The 18,462-nt window shown below is 41.2% G+C and overlaps 1 protein-coding gene across 5 annotated transcripts in view; it reads right to left on the bottom strand.

The window, feature by feature from the left end:
• BRIP1 (BRCA1 interacting DNA helicase 1) overlaps positions 1-18,462 on the bottom strand; it is a 445,923-nt gene that overhangs the window by 78,616 nt on the left and 348,845 nt on the right. For all 5 annotated transcript variants that reach the window (XM_073573186.1, XM_073573207.1, XM_073573216.1 and 2 more), the window contains 2 exons: positions 11,224-11,383; positions 6,785-6,906 (listed from right to left, as the gene is read on the bottom strand). In XM_073573186.1, coding sequence (XP_073429287.1) covers positions 6,785-6,906; positions 11,224-11,383 — 282 coding nt within the window. The remainder of the gene's footprint in view (positions 1-6,784; positions 6,907-11,223; positions 11,384-18,462) is intronic.

Raw genomic sequence — 18,462 nt, 5'->3', positions numbered from 1 at the left:
TATGCTGAATGGAACTAAATTTCTAAAGTTGCCCCCGAATATACTCTTCGTTGAGGCAAGATGTATAAAATTGTGCGCACTGTAGAAAAACGTTAACGTCTGTATAAGAGGACACAGTAATTAGCATATCAAAAGTTATTTCTAAACATAACACAGCAAAGGAAAGTTTATACATTTGTAACGTAAATATTTTAAAGTGTAGTTTATGTACGTCTACACTTATAAAGGCTTTGCAGTGCAAAGCCAGGAAAGAAATAAAGAGGGTCATCCATAGACTCATGAAAGGCAACAACTGCCGGGCCGCATTCAAATATTTTTAAAGTATAGTTGCTGTACTCCTACACTCACACAGTGGGAGGATGGGGGGGGACTGCCTCCACCTGATTCCAGGAGCCCAATACGCATAGGAGGTGGGTAACCTCAAGGATAGCGCACTCTCTTGGGGGTGGTAGTAGGCCTGTCTCGAGCCGCCTCAAGGAGCCTCTCCCAGGCCCATTCATTCCTAAGAAAGGATTCATCCTGCTCCCTTCCTTCTGTAATCAGACCCACTGTATACTAGCGATGTTGCCCTTCTATTTTGATGAACATGACCCGGGTTACAGCCATCAGTTCTTGCCGCCTTCAAGGCAAGTATTCTGTCACTACTGCACGATGGTTGAACGAGATGCGATGATGGGTCCCAAACTCTTCAATGGACTCCCTTCTCCGCTGACGGCCTGGGACGGCAGTCCGCTCACCAGTTCCTGGCTCTCCCGTCCGCAGTCCGCAAAAATAACTAAGAAATTTAACCCAGAAATATTTTGAAAGGATTTTTTGGAGTGTTAGATAACAGAAAAATGTATCCCAGAGCGTGGAATACTCTATGGGTGAGTAATTTAATTCAGAAAAAAATTTTTGACACTTTTTGGGAGTAACACCAAAATGTACCACAAAGCACATAATACTTGATGGATCACACAATATATTCAATTTTTTCACACAAAAAAATGCTGCAGCTATATATTTTGCAAGGGACTGCACAGCTCTAATCCCTGTCTATAGACTATATTCTGCCACTGTCCCTGCTCCTGCAACTTTCTCTTCCTCCATAGACTTAAAGGGGTATTCCCATCTCTAAGATCCTATCCCAATATGTAGTAGGTGTAACAATAACAACATTAGCAAATACTTCCAATTAGAAATGTAGTATAGTTTTTTTAATTCACTATGTCTCTTTCCTTGTATGCAGGCATTGAAGGACCTACAGAGATGCGCAATGGCATAAGTGAGCAGAGTAGGGCGGTGCCTGTTCTTTTATAACCCCTGATGATGTCACACGGCCAGCCAATCATAGCAATTCCACTACCAAGATAGCTACAGCATTATAGTGGTCTGCAGGCAATCCCTGCATGCTTATTGGCTGTGTAACAGGTGTGAAACATATGGGGCGGGAATTAAAGTTTGAAATCGAGCACCACCTAATGCTCGCACAGTAACGAGCACATCCTAGCACCCAGACACTTGAGTGATATCCGAGTATCATCAAGAATGTTCGCTCATCCCTATTGAGATGTTGAAAATAGCAGATACTGGGCATAAAATTGATTGCCACCATAATTATTGATGGTTTACCCATGGAATTGTTCAATCAGCAGAAAAACCCTTTGTCAATTAAAATGACCAATAGATGTCAGAAGAAGAAAGTGAGAGCATTTGAATGCTTGTGCTGATCCCCATTGCAGGATGTGGAGGGGGTAAGCATGGTTGCACAGTGTATAATAAACAGCTAAATACCGTATTTTGTGGTTTATAAGACGCACCCCATATTTTGAGAAGAAAAATAGGAAAAAATCTTTTTATTAATAAAATGGTGGTGCTTCTTACAATCCATGCATCTTATTGCTTATTGGGGGTGGTGGCTGCTGTGAAGCGGGGTCCCAAGGTTGCTGCTGGCGGAGGCAGGAGTGCGGCGATGATGCGGACATCAGACTGGGAGAAAGAGGTGTTTGGATGTGCAACGCTGCGGGTGTTTGGTGGTGCGCAGGCTCCGCTGACATTTTGTGAAAGCCCTGAGCCCCCGTATTTCCATGGTTTACTTTGCGGTGGACTCTGGGAAAATGGTCGCCGGGGTCAGCGCATGCGCAGATCGAGATCTTGTCGCATTCAAAAAAGTTCAATTTTTTCTCATTAATGTACACTCTGCACCCCATCTTGACTGAAAAAAAAAACAAAAAAAGAAATGTAGAAATTTTTGCAAATTTATTAAAAAAAGAAAAACTGAAATATTACATGGTCATAAGTATTCAGACCCTTTGCTCAGTATTGAGTAGAAGCACCCTTTTGAGCTAGTACAGCCATGAGTCTTCTTGGTAATGATGCAACCAGTTTTTCACACCTGGATTTAGGGATCCTCTGCCATTCTCCCTTGCAGATCCTCTCCAGTTCCGTCAGGTTGGATGGTGAACGTTGGTGGACAGCCATTTTAGGTTTAGCTCAGGGCTCTGGCTGGGACAGTAAAGAATGGTCACAGAGTTGTTCTGAAGCCACTCCTTTGTTATTTTAGCTGTGTGCTTAGGGTCATTGTCCTGTTGGAAGTTGAACCTTCGCCCAAGTCTGAGGTTCAGAGCACTCTGGAAGAGGTTTTCATCCAGGATATCTCTGTACTTGGCCGCATTCATGTGTCCTTCAATTGCAACCAGTCATCCTGTTCCTGCAGCTGAAAAACTCCCCCATAGCATGATGCTGTCACCACCATGTCTCACTGTTGGGATTGTATTGGGCAGGTGATGAGCAGTGCCTGGTTTTCTCCACACATACTGCTTAGAATTATCACCAAAAAGTTCTATCTTCGTCTCATCAGACCAGAGACTCTTATTTCTCATAGTCTGGGAGTCCTTCATGTGTTTTTTTTGAAAACTCTATGCTAGCTTTCGTATGTCTTGCACTGAGGAGAGGCTTCCATCGGGCCACTCTGCAATAAAGGCCCGACTGGTGGAGGGCTGCAGTGATAGTTAACTTTGTGGAACTTTCTCCCTACTGCATCATGGAGCTCAGCCACAGTGATCTTGTAGTTATTCTTTACCTCTCTCACCAAGGCTCTTCTCCCATGTTTGCTCAGTTTGGCTGGACAGCCAGGTCTAGGAAGACTTCTTGTGGTCCCAAATTTCTTCCATTTAAGGATTATGGAGGCTACTGTGCTCTTAGGAACCTTAAAGGGAAGGTGCCGTGTTTTTTCATAATTTAATGTAAAAAAGAAAATAGTATAAAAAGATATTGTCCCCTAAGCTTGACTCAGTGGTGTGTATGGTTTGTTTTTTGTACCGTATTAATGCAGCCACTGGGGGCTGCCATCTTACTTTGCTGGCTGCTGAACGACACTTTCCATGCTTATTTACGGCAGTCCCGGGGCATAAGACATAACAGTCGGCTTCCGACCCTATCTCTTTCATTGCAGCAGCATCAGGAGTGAACTGGGCACGCCTCTGTGGGCAGCTCAATTCACAGCTGTAGGTGTGGCCAGGCACCATCATATTAGAGCTCAGTGCGTTCCTTTTAGCTCCATTTACACTCCATTGCAAGCCCTGGATGCTGTACTGTTCCAGCATAACGGCTTGGATGTTCACTCTGCACATACCAGCTGCAGGAGAAGAACCAGGACGAGCTGCTGGAGACCGAGCTGCTCTTTCCAAAACACTCGACCAGCTGCAGCCCCTGCTCTTGCAAAACATAGGAGGAGCTGCTCCCTGCTGTTTCAAAACACTTGGCCATCTGCTGGACATCTAATCCTAACCTGTGTGATACTGATTGCTGAGCTGTGTATCTAATCCTCTCCTGTGTGATACTGTCTGCTGATCCGTGTATCTAATCCTATCCTGTGTGATACTGACTGCTGAGCCGTGTATCTAATCATATCCAGTGTGATACTGCTCTCCTGAAATACTCTGTGCTGCTGTCACCCTGCTGGATTTATTTGTGAACTACATGGTGGTATTGTGTATGAACTATATGGCGGTATTATGTGTGAAGTATATGGTAGTATTATGTGAGAACACTATGGCAGTATTATCTGCTAAAAGGGGACCCATTCTAGGGTGGTTCTGACTGAGCACCTGCACACGGGTCAGGGGTAATAGTTAGGTGCAGTCAGGGGAGGGCTGGTGAGGCAGCTGAAGAGAGGGGTCTCATTTTTATCGCTACTGAATGGCTACATTTCCCCCCATCCTGCTTCCCAGCGTCACCCCAGACTGTGCCTATCACCTCGCTTTCACACATCACCAGGACAGGATCTGAGGAGGGGAATGTGGTCTTTGCATGCAAAGTCTGGATGAGAACAGGCCATCAATCAGCAGAAATGTTTCCTGGATTTCTGTGGTGCTGTCACCCTGCTCCTCCCCATATTTCTCCCTCTGTGCCCCCCATAGACCAGCACACTGCTCTCCTGAAATACTCTGTGCTGCTGTCACCCTGCTCCCAGAATCCGTGCTGCCTGCCATGCTCAGTGACCAAAGACCCCATTCCTCTCCTCAGATCCTGTCCTGGCGATGTGTGAAAGCGAGGCGACAGGAGCCTGATGTATGGTGGAAGGAGCAGGGTGGCAGCAGCACAGAGTATTTTAGGAGTGCAGTGTGCTGGTCTATGGGGGGCACCCTGTTCGGTGCCAGGGATTGTACATAGAGTGCTGTGTTTTATACACATGGATGGACTGTCTGCTCCACAGAAATCCAGGACACATTTCTGCTGATTGATGGCCTGTTCTGATCCAGACTTTGCATGCAAAGACAGTCAGTAACTTTGCAGGCCCCATCAAAATGGCTGCTCACTGTGTTCCTAGATGTCATCCTCTCTTTCAACTTAGCAAACACCCAGAAGGGGAGGAGAGGAGTGACATCACACCCATGTCAGCAGATTCTGCCCATAATTACTGCAGGGCAGTAATGTGAGCTAGTTGTACACTAGGTTTTTGTGCCAAATTTCAGTAGCTGCTCCCCCTAGTGTTAACAAGTGGAAATGCCAAACTTTTTAAAATTATTTTTCATATTTTGCAAAATTAAAAACACATGATAATATTTTTTAAGAAAATGTAAACATTAATTCTTTACATTTTTTCAATTGCTGAAAAAAATGTTTTGGGATGGCACCTTCCCTTTAAGTACTGCAGAAATCTTTTGTAACCTTGGCCAGATCTGTGCCTTGCCACAATTCTGTCTCTGAGCTCCTTGGCCAGTTCCATTGACCTCATGAATCTCATTTGGTCTGACATGCACTGTGAACTGTGAGGTCTTATATAGACAAGTGTGTGATTTTACAAATCAAGTCCTATCAGTTTTTGATTAAGCACAGCTGGACTCCAATGTAGGAGTAAAACCATCTCAAGAAAGATCACGAGGAAATGGACAACATGTGACTTAAATATGAGTGACTGAGCAAAGGGTCTGAATACTTATGACGATGTGATATTTCAGTTTTTCTTTTTTAATAAATGTGCAAAAATTTCTACATTTCTGCTTTTTTCAGTCAAAATTGGGTGCAGTGTACATTAATGAGAAAAAAATGAACTTTTTTTGAATTTACCAAATGGCTGCAATGAAACAAAGTGTGAAAAATTTGAAGGGGTCTGAATACTTTCCGTATCCATTGTGTATATATATATATATATATATATATATATATATATATATATACACACACATACATACATACATAAATATAGATTTGTTTTAAGAAATACCATATATACTCGAGTATAAGCCGACCCGAGTATAAGCCGACCCCCCAAAAAATTTTGATACAAGAAACTGGGAAAACTTATTGACTTGAGTATAAGCCTAGGGTGGAAAATGCAGCAGCTACTGGTAAATTTCAAAAATAAAAATGATACCAATACAAGTAAAATTAATTGAGACATCAGTAGGTTAAATGTTTTTGAATATCCATATTGAATCAGGAGCCACATATAATGCTCCATACAGTTCATGATGGCCCCATAAGATGCTCCATACAAAATACACCCCATATAATGCTGCACAAAGGTTAATAATGGCCCCATAAGATGCTCCCTAGAATAGCATGCCCCATATGCTGTTCTATAAAGGTTATGGCCCCATAAAATGCTCCATAGAATAGGCCCCATATGCTGCCCCCATAAGATGCTCCATAGATTATGCCCCCATAAGATGCTCTATAGGTTATGCCCCAATATGCTGCCCCCTTAAGATGCTCCATAGATTATGCCCCAATATGGTGCCCCTATAAGATGCTCCATAGATTATTCCCCCATATGATGCTTCATAGATTATGCCACAATATGATGCATAGATTATTCCCCCATATGATGCCCCCATAAGATGCTCAATAGATTATTCCCCTATTTGTTGCCCCTATAAGATGCTCCATAGATTATTCCCCAATATGCTGCCCCATAAGATGCTCCATAGATTATGCCCCCATATGCTGCCCCCATAAGATGCTCCATAGATTATGCCCCAATATGCTGCCCCCATAAGATGCTCCATAGATTATGCCCCAATATGCTGCCCCTATAAGATGCTCCACAGATTATTCCCCCATAGGCTGCCTCCATAAGATGCTGCATAGATTATTCCCCCATATGCTGACCCTATAAGATGCTCCATAGATTATTCCCCCATATGCTGCCCCACAAGATGCTCCATAGATTATGCCCCAATATGCTGCCCCTATAAGATGCTCCATAGATTAAGGATTATTTGCATGTTCTTCTTACTATTATCAATAGAATCAATTATTAATAAAAAAGTCAAATTACTGCCTTTGAGAGTAAACTTACTTGTAGATCTTTAACATTTGGAAAAGGAATTCCTACTGTTACAACAGCGCGGGCATTGTCATCAGAAAAGTCTAGTCCTTCGCTCACTTTACCTCTGCAGACTGCAATCAGGAGGGCGCCATCTGAAAAAGAAAGTACAAACTGGGATAAAGTACTAAGGCCACTATACACAATAGATAGCCAAACAATCATTTGGCTGACACCAATCAACCATTCCTCCCAACTCCACCACACACAGAAATGCTTGAGTGAGCGCTCCTGTTTTCTTCATGACACAGTCGCTACCAGTGGAGTCATCCAGAGTACAAAAGGATCGACTGTTGGAAGTTTAGAAGACTGGACCCTTCTTTCCGTTATAAAAAACAGGTAGGCTAGGGTTAAATCTTAGCTCTACAGGTTCTGTTTAGGTGCACCTGGCTGGCTCTGCATATAACCAGGCTAGGTGTTCACCTTATTCAGTCAGCAGGGGGAAGCTGACAAGGCTGGATAGTATTGGAGCAATAGAGAGATACACAAGCCAGAATCTCTCTCTGGAAAGAGACTGCACAGGTCAAGTGCACCAAACTGCAGTTATCAGTGGTTGCTATAAATAGCTGCTTTGCTTGACTGAACTGGGACTAGCTCAGCTGTCTATGAGTAGCCAGGGCCTATTTTGTTTAGCTAGCGCAGGGGTCCCCAACCTGTAGCTCGGGAGCCACATGTGGCTTGCGGTCCCATGAATTGTGGCTCGCGACTGTCCGCCAGCTTGGTGCATTAGCTCCAGGTCTAGCAAACAGGTGTGAAGTGCACATCTCAAAATGGTGAATTTTGTGAGCAGCCCAGCACAGAAGTGTAGATCTGGTTGCACATTTACTGGTCTTAGGGGTTTAGAGATGTTTTAGGTATGGTACGCTGGAGGATGATACTACCTGTTAGAGGAGGTGCTCAAAGCTGGATGTGACAGTGTTTTGGGAGTCCTTGATGGAAGAATACTCAGTGGAGGTATTGTGTGAACTCCTGGATCTCAGTGTACTGCTTTGGAGTGATTTCTGTGGAAAAGCTTTGGTTATCATTATACCTGTAATGGGGCTTTGGTTGACACTACTTTGAAGAGGGAGGGAGCTGAATGTTGCTTGCGACTCTCTCTCAGTGCTGAATGTGGCTCGTGACCCTCTCTCTAAGCTGAATGTGGCTCTCAAGGTCAGAAAGGTTGGGGACCACTGAGCTAGCGCCTGAACAAGGCAAGGGAATTTGTGTTTATGGTTTTGTTTTTTGGTGCTGTGCAACCTGTGAAAATAACTGTCACATTGTTTTGACACAAAAATCCAGTGCCTGTGTGAACGCTACCTAATGCCTACCTGAAATCGTAAATCCCAATACCCTCCAACAACATACAGGTGCTTCTCACAAAATTAGAATATCATCAAAAACTTAATTTATTTCAGTTCTTCAATACAAAAACTGAAACTCATATACATTATTATATATAGTCATTACAAACAGAGTGATCTATTTCAAGTGTTTATTTCTGTTAATTTTATATTCAATTAATTTTTATTGAATAAAATCATTTTAACATGCAAAGAAGAAGTATTCGTTGAACTTGAGTAAATTCAAAATAAGTTACAATAAAGTGTAGTTATACAGTTATAACAAATTCAGAAGTAATATAAACCATATGAAAACTGATAATTAGTTGATAATTCACATTTAGAAATTTTGTATCTAGAGGTATAAGGAGCATAAGATAAAGAAAAGACTTATGCTGGTCTCATATTTAGAATTGGTGTCGTAACACAACTATTTACATGGATGGAAACATTAGTGTTTTTAAAAGAAGGAAAGGGATGGGTTTATTGGGTAGAAGGGTAGGTGGTTATGCCCGCTATGTGTTGGAACAAAAGTCTGTTTGCCATGATGGGGTATAAGTTCTTCTGATGAAGATCATTCATACTAATCGATTAGGTCCAAGTAATACAATGTTAGGATCCTGAAGGCATATTGGGTAAATTAGTTGAAGACATAAAACGGTTCCAGTGGTTCCATTTTTTTGAGTATTTTTGTAAGATATTGTTCCTAAGGGCGAACGTGTATTCATACGTGTTGTGAGAGGAGATTTTGTCCATTACTTTGTCTAGTGTTGGGGGAATAGGGTCTCTCCAAGGGGCGGCAATGTAGTTTTTCGCTGTAAGTAATATATGCGAGACTATAGGTCTATATATATGTGGGATGGTGTCTAGGCCAACCAGGAGTACTAGTTCCGGATATAGTTGTAATTTCAGGTTAGTAATATTATTAATTAGGATTCCTAGTGCACGCCAAAAGTTTTTAAGATGTGGACAGCTCCAGAAGATATGCGTTAAACTTCCAGTAGCTTGACAATTTCTCCAGCATAAGGGGGAGTTTGTATTTTTAATTTTATGTTGTTTAAGAGGGGTGTAATACCAACGAGTATATATTTTGTAGTGGGTTTCTACAAGAGATGAACTAGGGATGAAGGAGTAGATAGACTTAAAAGTTGTGTGTAGGAGGTCAGTTGTGATGTTAGTGTTCTATTCCGTTTCCCAAGCTTTTAGGTTAGGAGTGTGTGAAAAGTGAGTATCCTGGTTGAGGTTATGATATATATGGCTAGTTTTCCAGAAGAGGAGAGTTCTGGGATATCTGAACATCTGCTGAAGGTTTTGTGGAAGAAAAAAGTTGAGTTTATGAGAGTTTATGAGGTCTTGGATTTTCTTCCATGTTGTCTATTTCTGTTAATTTTGATGATTATGGCTTACAGCCAATGAAAACACAAAAGTCATTGTCTCAGGAAATTAGAATAATTAACAAAAAACACCTGCAAAGACTTCCTAAGCTTTTAAAAAGGTCCCTTAGTCTGTTTCAGTAGGCTCCACAATCATGGGGAAGACTGCTGACTTGACAGATGTCCAGAAGGAAGTCATTGACACACTCCACAAGGAGGGTAAGCCAGAAAAGGTCATTGCTAAAGAAGCTGGCTGTTCACAGAGTGTTAAATCCAAGCATATTAATGGAAAGTTGAGTGGAAGGGAAATATGTAGTAGAAAAAGGTGCACAAGCAACCGGGATAACCGCAGCTTTGAAAGGATTGTTAAGAAAAGGTCATTCAAAAATTTGGGGAGATTCACAAGGAGTGGACTGCTGCTGGAGTCATTGCTTCAAGAGTCACAACACACAGACATATCAAGGACATGGGCTACAAGTGTCACATTTCTTGTGTCAAGCCAATCATGGCCAGTAGACAACGGCAGAAGCATCTTACCTGGGCCAAGGAGAAAAGGAACTGGACTGTTGCTCAGTGGTCCAAGGCGTTGCTTTCAGATGAAAGTAAATTTTGCATTTCATTTGGAAATTAAGGTCACAAAGTCTGGAGGAAGAGTGGAGAGGTACATAATCCAAAATACTTGAGGTCTAGTGTGAAGTGTCCACAATCAGTGATGATTTGGGGAGCTATGTCATCTGCTGGTGTAGGTCCACTGTGTTTTATCAACACCAAAGTCAGAGCAGCAGCCTACCAAGAAATTTTAGAGCACTTCATGCTTCCCTATGCCGACAACCTTTTTGGAGATGGAAATTTCATTCTTTAGCAGGACTTGGCACCTGTCCACACCGTCAAAAGTACCAATACCTGGTTTAAAAACAACAATATCACTGTGCTTCATTGGCCAGAAAACTCACCTGACCTAAACCCCATAGAGAATCTATGGGGTATTGTCAAGAGGAAGATGAGAGACACCAGACCCAACAATGCAGACGAGCTGACGGCTGCTATCAAAGCAACCTGGGCCTTCCATAACACCTCAGCAGTGCCACAGGCTGGTCGCCTCCATGTCATGCTGCATTGATGCAAGAATTGATGCAAAAGGAGCCCCGACCAAGTATTGAGTTCATTTACTAAACATACATTTCAGTAGGTCACTTTTTGGATTTTAAAATCATTTTTCAAGCTGGTGTTATAAAGTAGTCTAATTTACTGAGATAATGAATTTTGGGTTTTCATTGGCAGTAAGCCATAATCATCAACATTGACAGAAATAAACACTTGAAATAGATCACTCTGTAATGACTTTATATAATATATGACTTTCACATTTTGTATTGAAGAACTGAAATAAATTAACTTTTTGATGAAATTCTAATTTTGTGAGAAGCACCTGTATGTGGGGAGAGAGATGACAGGCCTGCATACACAGACTGTTAGCCAATCCCCCCCCCGCCCCCCAAAATCAGCTGATTTTGGCACAATGTTAGAGGTTAAACAGTCTTCCAAAGTCTTAACTATTAATGTATTTGGGGTGCAACAGCTGCATATACAGTACACAATCTTATGGAGTACAAGATATGTGAGTTATTGCAATTGTCTTGGCCTTATATTTTTTGGGGGTATGTAAACATATATACTATGCTTTCATAAATGATCAGCTTTTCTTTGCGGCACTCACCCTTCACTCCCTTAAAACGTATGGCATCGTAATATGTCTGCAGTAATTTATCAAAGTCCATTTTATCTCCTCCTTGAGGCTCTTTAATAACCGTCTTGATCTGTTCTAAACTCTCCCATAAACCAGTGTGCATCCATCTGTCTTTTAATTTTTCCAGCATCTAAAAAACAAAAATGTTCATTAATGAGCATATTATTTTATTTTCATCAGTGTCCAATTTTTCATAGTGACTTTTGTAAAATTATAGAACCCTGTCTAATGGACATTTACAGCTTTCATACTATAAAAGTCAGCTAGGAGTGGGTGTTCCACCTTTGGAACACACATCTCAGAATTTCTCAGTACGCCACAATTGCTGAATTGCTTCTATAACTCTCATAAAACTGAATGGAGTGATTCATGCTAATGCGCTGCCTCTTCCCTAGAACTCAATAGGTGGAATGGTGGTCGAAGAGATCTAACTTGTAAGATTTTTATGGTATATCCTTTGGATTACCATGGTACTTCACTGATAACAACAGATTGTTACATAACATGATGTTTTATCATTCTACGTAAAAAAAAACTCCAAGTGCATGTGGCGCTTTTTTTCACTGTTGGTAAAAACGTATTATGCTCAGAAGAAGCGCCACACTTGTCTTTTTTCCCTCTCTCCCTAAACCAGGGTATTTTTTAAAGATAAATGATGTTTTATCAGCTATACCAGTTCCCCCTGAAGAAGCAACTCACATGATGATACGGGGGGGGGGGGTTGTTCCTGATTAATTCTGATGTGTCCAACTTTTACATGGTTTCTGTGTGCACTTTAGCACTTCTGCTATGTTGTTGGCCAGGGTGCAGTACTCTTTCGTATATTCGATGTATTTGTGTACAGTCTTTATTCATATAGCAATTCCACTAAAGTAGTGATTGCTTGGAGTTGCATGGCCTTTCGTACATGCAGTGAGGATGTGTCTCAAGAGAGCTCCCACTGCAGTCATGCTGTAAGACACATCCTGAGATGCAATTTCGGGGAGAAAAGACTCCTATCCTGACTGTTTCTGGAGGCTGAAGGTGGTTTTTCAGGGCTGGCCAGAAGCAGAAAGATCAGCAAGGAGGATGAAGCGGCGACATCAGACATCCAAGATGGCACCTGTGCGTTCCGTGGCCAGAGGTATAGAGATGTAAGTGGAGAGGCAGATGTTGTAATAGTGTGTTATGGTTAATGATGCAATATATGCAAGTTATATGGTTTATGTTTAGTGTGGCGGACTCTGTGTAGGAGACAATTGATAAAGAATATTTTATTTCTGGTATTTATTATTGTGAAGCATGCACCAAATGGTTGTGAGCTGCTTTTACTCCATCCCTTACTGGTAAGGGTAGATTCATACTCTTTGAGAGAGGTAAGTAGGAGGGGTTTGTTAGCTGTGTTGAGGGGGAGGGGGGAGCCTATCTGATGTGCAAACATGCTGAAGTTTGGCTCAAGTTTGGTAAAATATCTGGAATGGATGACTTTGACAATAACAGTTGCCTTTATTCAGAACCTTAGTAACTGGGTCTAACAGTTAATTTTATATCTTTGAATATAAAATACAAAAAACACGCAACATTTGAATATGTCGAATCTATCAACCTGGCAATAATAGGGCTACAGGAGACGAATATGACAAAAGATCTTATTAATTTAATGCACAATTCCTGGATAGGGTTTGAACTGCACTCTTTCTATTCCACCTACTCTAGGAAAGTCAGTCTTATAATGCATAAAAGTATTCACTTTAAAAGCATAAGCAGCTTCAAAGATGATGAAGGGAGGTTTGTAGATGTCTGTTGCTTAATCTCTCATTTTGAATGTGCCATTGTTCCCCCTTCTTACTCTGAGGGTATGTGCACATGCTGCGGATCCGCTGCGGATTTGGCCTCTGCGGATCCGCAGCAGTTCTGCAGACCGTGTACAGTAGCATGTAAGTCTATGGGATTTACAATCCGCTGTGCACATGCTGCAGTTTTTTCACTGCGGAAAAGCTGCAGTTTTGAATCCGCAGAAAGAACTGACATGTCAATTCTTTCTGCGGATTCCGCTGCGGTTTGCCACCTATTCCATTGTCCAGGTGTCAACCCGCAGGGGAAAACCGCTGGCCATTCCGCAGGTCATTTTACCTGCGGTTTTACCTGCAGATCCGCACAGAAAAATCCGATGGTGAATCCGCAGCGTGTGCACATAGCCTAACAATCCGCTTAAAAAATACTGACGAAATTAACAGACTGTCCATATACTGTTCTAATAATTATGGGAGAATTTATCAATATACAGTGGGGAAAATAAGTATTTAATAAACTGCCGATTTTGCCAGCTACAATGAATGGAGAGGTCTGTAATTTTTAACGTAGGTACACCAACTGTGAGAAAGAATCTTTAAAAAATCAAAATCACATTGTATGGTTTTTGCATAATTAATTTGCATTTAATTTCATTGAATAAGTATTTGATACAATAAAAAAACAGAACTTAATATTTGGTAAGGAAATATGTTTCCTGTAGTTCTTGACCAAGTTTGCACACACTGAAGCAGGGATTTTGGCCCACTCCTGCATACAGTGCTTCTTAAGGAGCCATTCCTTAGCTGCCCTGACTGTGTGTTTAGGGTTATTATCATGCTGGAATACTTCAATGTTCTTACTGAGGGAAGGATGTTGTTGGCCAAAATCTCTCAATACATGACCCCTTCCATCCTCCTTTCAATAAGGTGCAGTCGTAATGTCCCCTTTGCAGAAAAGCAGCTGCAAAGTATGATGTTTCCCCCTCCATGCTTCACAGTTGGACGTTGTTCTTGGGGTTCTACTTATCCTCCTTCTTCCTCCAAACACGGAGAGTAGAGTTGATGCCAAAAAGTTCTACTTTTGTCTGATCTAATCACATAACCTCCCATGCCTCTGCTGGATCATCTAGATGGTCACGGACGAACTTCAATCGGGCCTGGCATGTGCAGGGGGACCTTGCGTGTCGTGTAGAATTTTAATCCATGACGGCGTATTGTGTTAATAACAGTAATGTTTGAGACTATGGTCTGAGCTCTCTTCAGGTCATTGACCAGGTCCTCTGGTGTAGTTTCGGGCTCATTCCTGACCTTTCTCAAAATCATCCTTACCCCACGAGGCAAGATCTTGCATGGAGCCCCAGTCTGAGGAATATTGACAGTCATCTTGTGTTTCTTCCATTTTCTAATAATTGTGCCAACAGTTGTTGCCTTCTCACCAAGCTGTTTGCCTATTGTCCTGTAGTCCATCCCAGCCTTGGCAGGCCTACAATTTTGTCCCTGCTGTCCTTAGACAGCTCTTTGGTTTTTGCAATGGTGGAGAGGTTGGAGTGTCATTGATTGAGTGCGTGGACAGGTGTTTTTTATACAGGTAATGAGTTAAAACAGGTGCAATTAACACAGGAAATGTGTGCAGAGTGGGAGGGCTTCTCAAAAAACAACAGGTCTGTGAGAGCCAGAATTCTTGCTGGTTGGTAGGTAACCAAATACTTATTTCATGCAATAAAATGCTATTTAGTTATTTAAAAATAATACAATGTGATTTTCAGATTTTTATTTTTAGATTCTGTCTCTCACAGTTGAAGTGTACCTATGATAAAAATGACTCATTGACATATCAATCCCTTTCAAGAATTCATTTTGTACTATAATCCTTCCATGATTCTGGGGCATGTTAATATAGAATATTCTCCTAAGTTGTTATCATATCACTCTCCTCTAAGGTTTCAGCTACAGGTGGATCCGATGAGGTCTAGATTTTATCAGGGACTGAGGCTTAATCCTTTTTGGCATAAAATTAATGTCAGTGGGCAACTAAAGGGATTTTTTCCCATTAATTTGGACTCGGCACATATAAGCATGGTATGGGATGCAATGAAGGCCTTCTTGACAAGTTTGTTAACCCCTTCACCACCTTGGATTTTCCATTTTCTGCTTTTTCGTTATTTGCTCATCTTCCCAAATCCATAACATTTCTATTTTTCTATCACTATGGTCGTGTGAGGGCTTGTTTTTTCTTGCGGGACAACACCATTGGTTTTACCACACAGTGTACTGTAAAACGGAGAATAGGAAAAAAAATTCCAAGTGTGGTTGAAATTGCAAAAAATGTGCAATTCCACAATTGGTTTTTTTTTTTTTTTTTTTTACCATGTTCACTAAATCCTAAAGCTGACCTACAATTATGATTCTCGAGGTCATTACGAGTTTGCTGATACCAAACATGTATAGGTTCTTTTTTATTTAACCCCTTCATGACCCAGCCTATTTTGACCTTAATGACCTGGCCATTTTTTGCAATTATGACCAGTGTCCCTTAATGAGGTAATAACTCAGGAACGCTTCAACGCATCCTAGCGATTCTGATACTGTTTTTTCGTGACATATTGGGCTTCATGTTAGTGGTAAATTTAGGTTGATAATTTTTGTGTTTATTTGTGAAAAAAACGGAAATTTGGTGAAAATTTTGCAATTTTCAAATTTTGAATTTTTATTCTATTAAACCAGAGAGTTATGTGACACAAAATAGTTAATAAATAACATTTCCCACATGTCTACTTTACATCAGCACAATTTTGGAAACAAAATTTTTTTGTTAGGAAGTTATAAGGGTTAAAATTTGACCAGCGATTTCTCATTTTTACAACAAAATTTACAAAACCATTTTTTTAGGGACCACCTCACATTTGAAGTCACTTTGAGGGGTCTATATGGCAGAAAATACCCAAAATTGACACCATTCTAAAAACTGCACCCCTCAAGATACTCAAAACTACATTCAAGAAGATTATTAACCCTTCAGGTGCTTCACAGGAACTAACGCAATGTGGAAGGAAAAAATGGACATTTTAATTTTTCCAAAAAAATTTTTCTTTTAGCATCAGTGTTTTCATTTTCACATGGGTAACAAGATAAAATGGATCCTAAAATTTGTTGGGCAATTTCTCTTGAGTACACCGATACCTCATATGTGGTCATAAACCACTGTTTGGGCGCACGGCAGGGCTCAGAAGGGAAGGAGCGCCATTTCACTTTTTGAATGGAAAATATGCTTGAATATTTAGCGGTTGCAATGTCGCGTTAGGAGAGCCACTGTGCGCCTAAACATTGGAACTCCCCCACAAGTGACCCCATTTTGGAAACTAGACCCTCCAAGGAACTTATCTAGATGCACAGTGAGCACTTTGAACCCCCAGGTGCTTCACAAATTGATCCGTAATAAAAAAAAGTACTTTTTGTCACAAAAATGTTATTTAGTCTCAGATTTTTCATTTTCACATGGGCAACAGGATAAAATGGATCCTAAAATTTGTTGGGCAATTTCTCCTGAGTACACCGATACCTCATATGTGGTCATAAACCACTGTTTGGGCACACGGCAGGGCTCAGAAGGGAAGGAGCGCCATTTGACTTTTTGAATGGAAAATTAGCTCCAATCGTTAGCGGACACCATGTCGCGTTTGGAGAGCCCCTGTGTGCCTAAACATTAGAGCTCACCCACAAGTGACACGATTTTGGAAACTAGACCCCCGAAGGAACTTATCTAGATGTGTGGTGAGCACTTTGAACCCCCAAGTGCTTCACAGAAGTTTATAACACAGAGCAGTGAAAATAAAAAAATCATTTTTTTTTTTTGCTCAAAATTGATTTTTTAGCCCGCTATTTTTTATTTTCACAAGGCTAACAGGAGAAATTGAACCACAAAAGTTGTTGTCCAATTTGTCCTGAGTACACCGATACCGCATAAGTGGGGGGGAGAACCACTGTTTGGGAGCATGGGAGAGCTCAGAAGGGAAGGAGCGTCATTTTGGAATGCAGACTTTGATGGAATGTTCTGCGGGCATCATGTTGCGTTTGCAGAGCCCCTGATGTGCCTAAACAATAGAAACCCCCACAATTGACCCCATTTTGGAAAGTACACAGATATCTGCCAATCACTGGCGTGGGCAGGGTTATACACAGCTCAGCATTCTGACCAGTGCTACATCTGCAACAGAGAAAACAGGGACGATCATACCTACACCAAGTAGTCCAGTAAGTGACATCAGGGAATCAGGCTCTCTTGCCCTGTATTATGCTGCACTCAAATTACATAGCAAAAATCTTCCGACAGATTCCCTTTAAAGGGAACCTGTCAGAAGGAATAATGCTGTAAACCTGCAGATATGCGGTAAATCTGCAGGTGAACAGCGCTATGATGGTGTCCGGCGCCTGCTCGCAGCCAAACGCAGTGGGGAGAAAATAATCTTTATTCTCCCTGCCAGCATATGGTATTCAGTCATAGGGGTGGGGCCGATGCAGTCACCGCTCTGAATATACAGTCAGGGCTGGAAGCGTGGTTACAGCGGCCGCTCTGTATACTCAGAGCGCGACTGAACCTGTTACAGCTTCCCTTTAATGCTTTTTCAGAATAACTACCTACAAAATTGTGCTAGTAACATTTGTTATTCATCAACCCGTGTAATTTAGCAGGCTTAAGTATGGGCACTGAAATACTGTTCAGCATTAACCTTATTACAGTATGCCATAGATAGGCAAGGGAAAATGTTTATGAAAAACCCTAGACCTAATGCATATGAAAGTTCAATTAAACACTAGTCTAAGGTTTTTTTTTAACTTTGGTATGCTCCTCAATTGTCCTGTTTCAACTCGACCATCAGTAAACTGTGGACTTTGGATCTGCACAACTCAATGAGATGGCTTACTATTACAAACCGTTATGGAGAGTGTCTGGAAAGAATATTATTGACTGCATGCTTACTTAGCTACCAGTAAAACTGTTATAACAATAATCATTTTCGATATTTTATGCTAGCAGAGAGACTACAAAATTAGCACTCCAATTGGACTGTAGACAAAGTGATACGCAATATCACTGAGCTAGAGAGCTGTGAAACAAATGAACCATTCACATTTCTTACTAAGGGATGGTAAGATGATTTACCGATAGAACGTAATTCCCAGAACATTCTATTTAGCTTTTACATCTTAGAACCTACTGGGCATTTCACCAAAGGTAAAAGCTAAAGAATATTTGAAACTACTTATGTGCTACTTGGTAGAAATATGAAGAAAAAAATCCATTACGTTGTTAATAAAATCATAGCATCAACACTGCTGGTAGTGAAAAAAGTTAAGAGTGTCTCAGTGGAGAATCACTGATCTAAAAGCCTTCTGCAATGCAAGCTTCATCATGTGTATGCTGCCTACATTTTCTTCT

The sequence above is a fragment of the Dendrobates tinctorius genome, unplaced genomic scaffold (genome assembly GCF_039654945.1).
Source record: "Dendrobates tinctorius isolate UK_male_01 unplaced genomic scaffold, ASM3965494v1 ptg000007l, whole genome shotgun sequence".
NCBI lineage: Eukaryota > Metazoa > Chordata > Amphibia > Anura > Dendrobatidae > Dendrobates > Dendrobates tinctorius.
The sequence above is the reverse complement of the archived record's forward strand: the minus strand, read 5'-3'. Positions and strand labels throughout refer to the sequence as shown.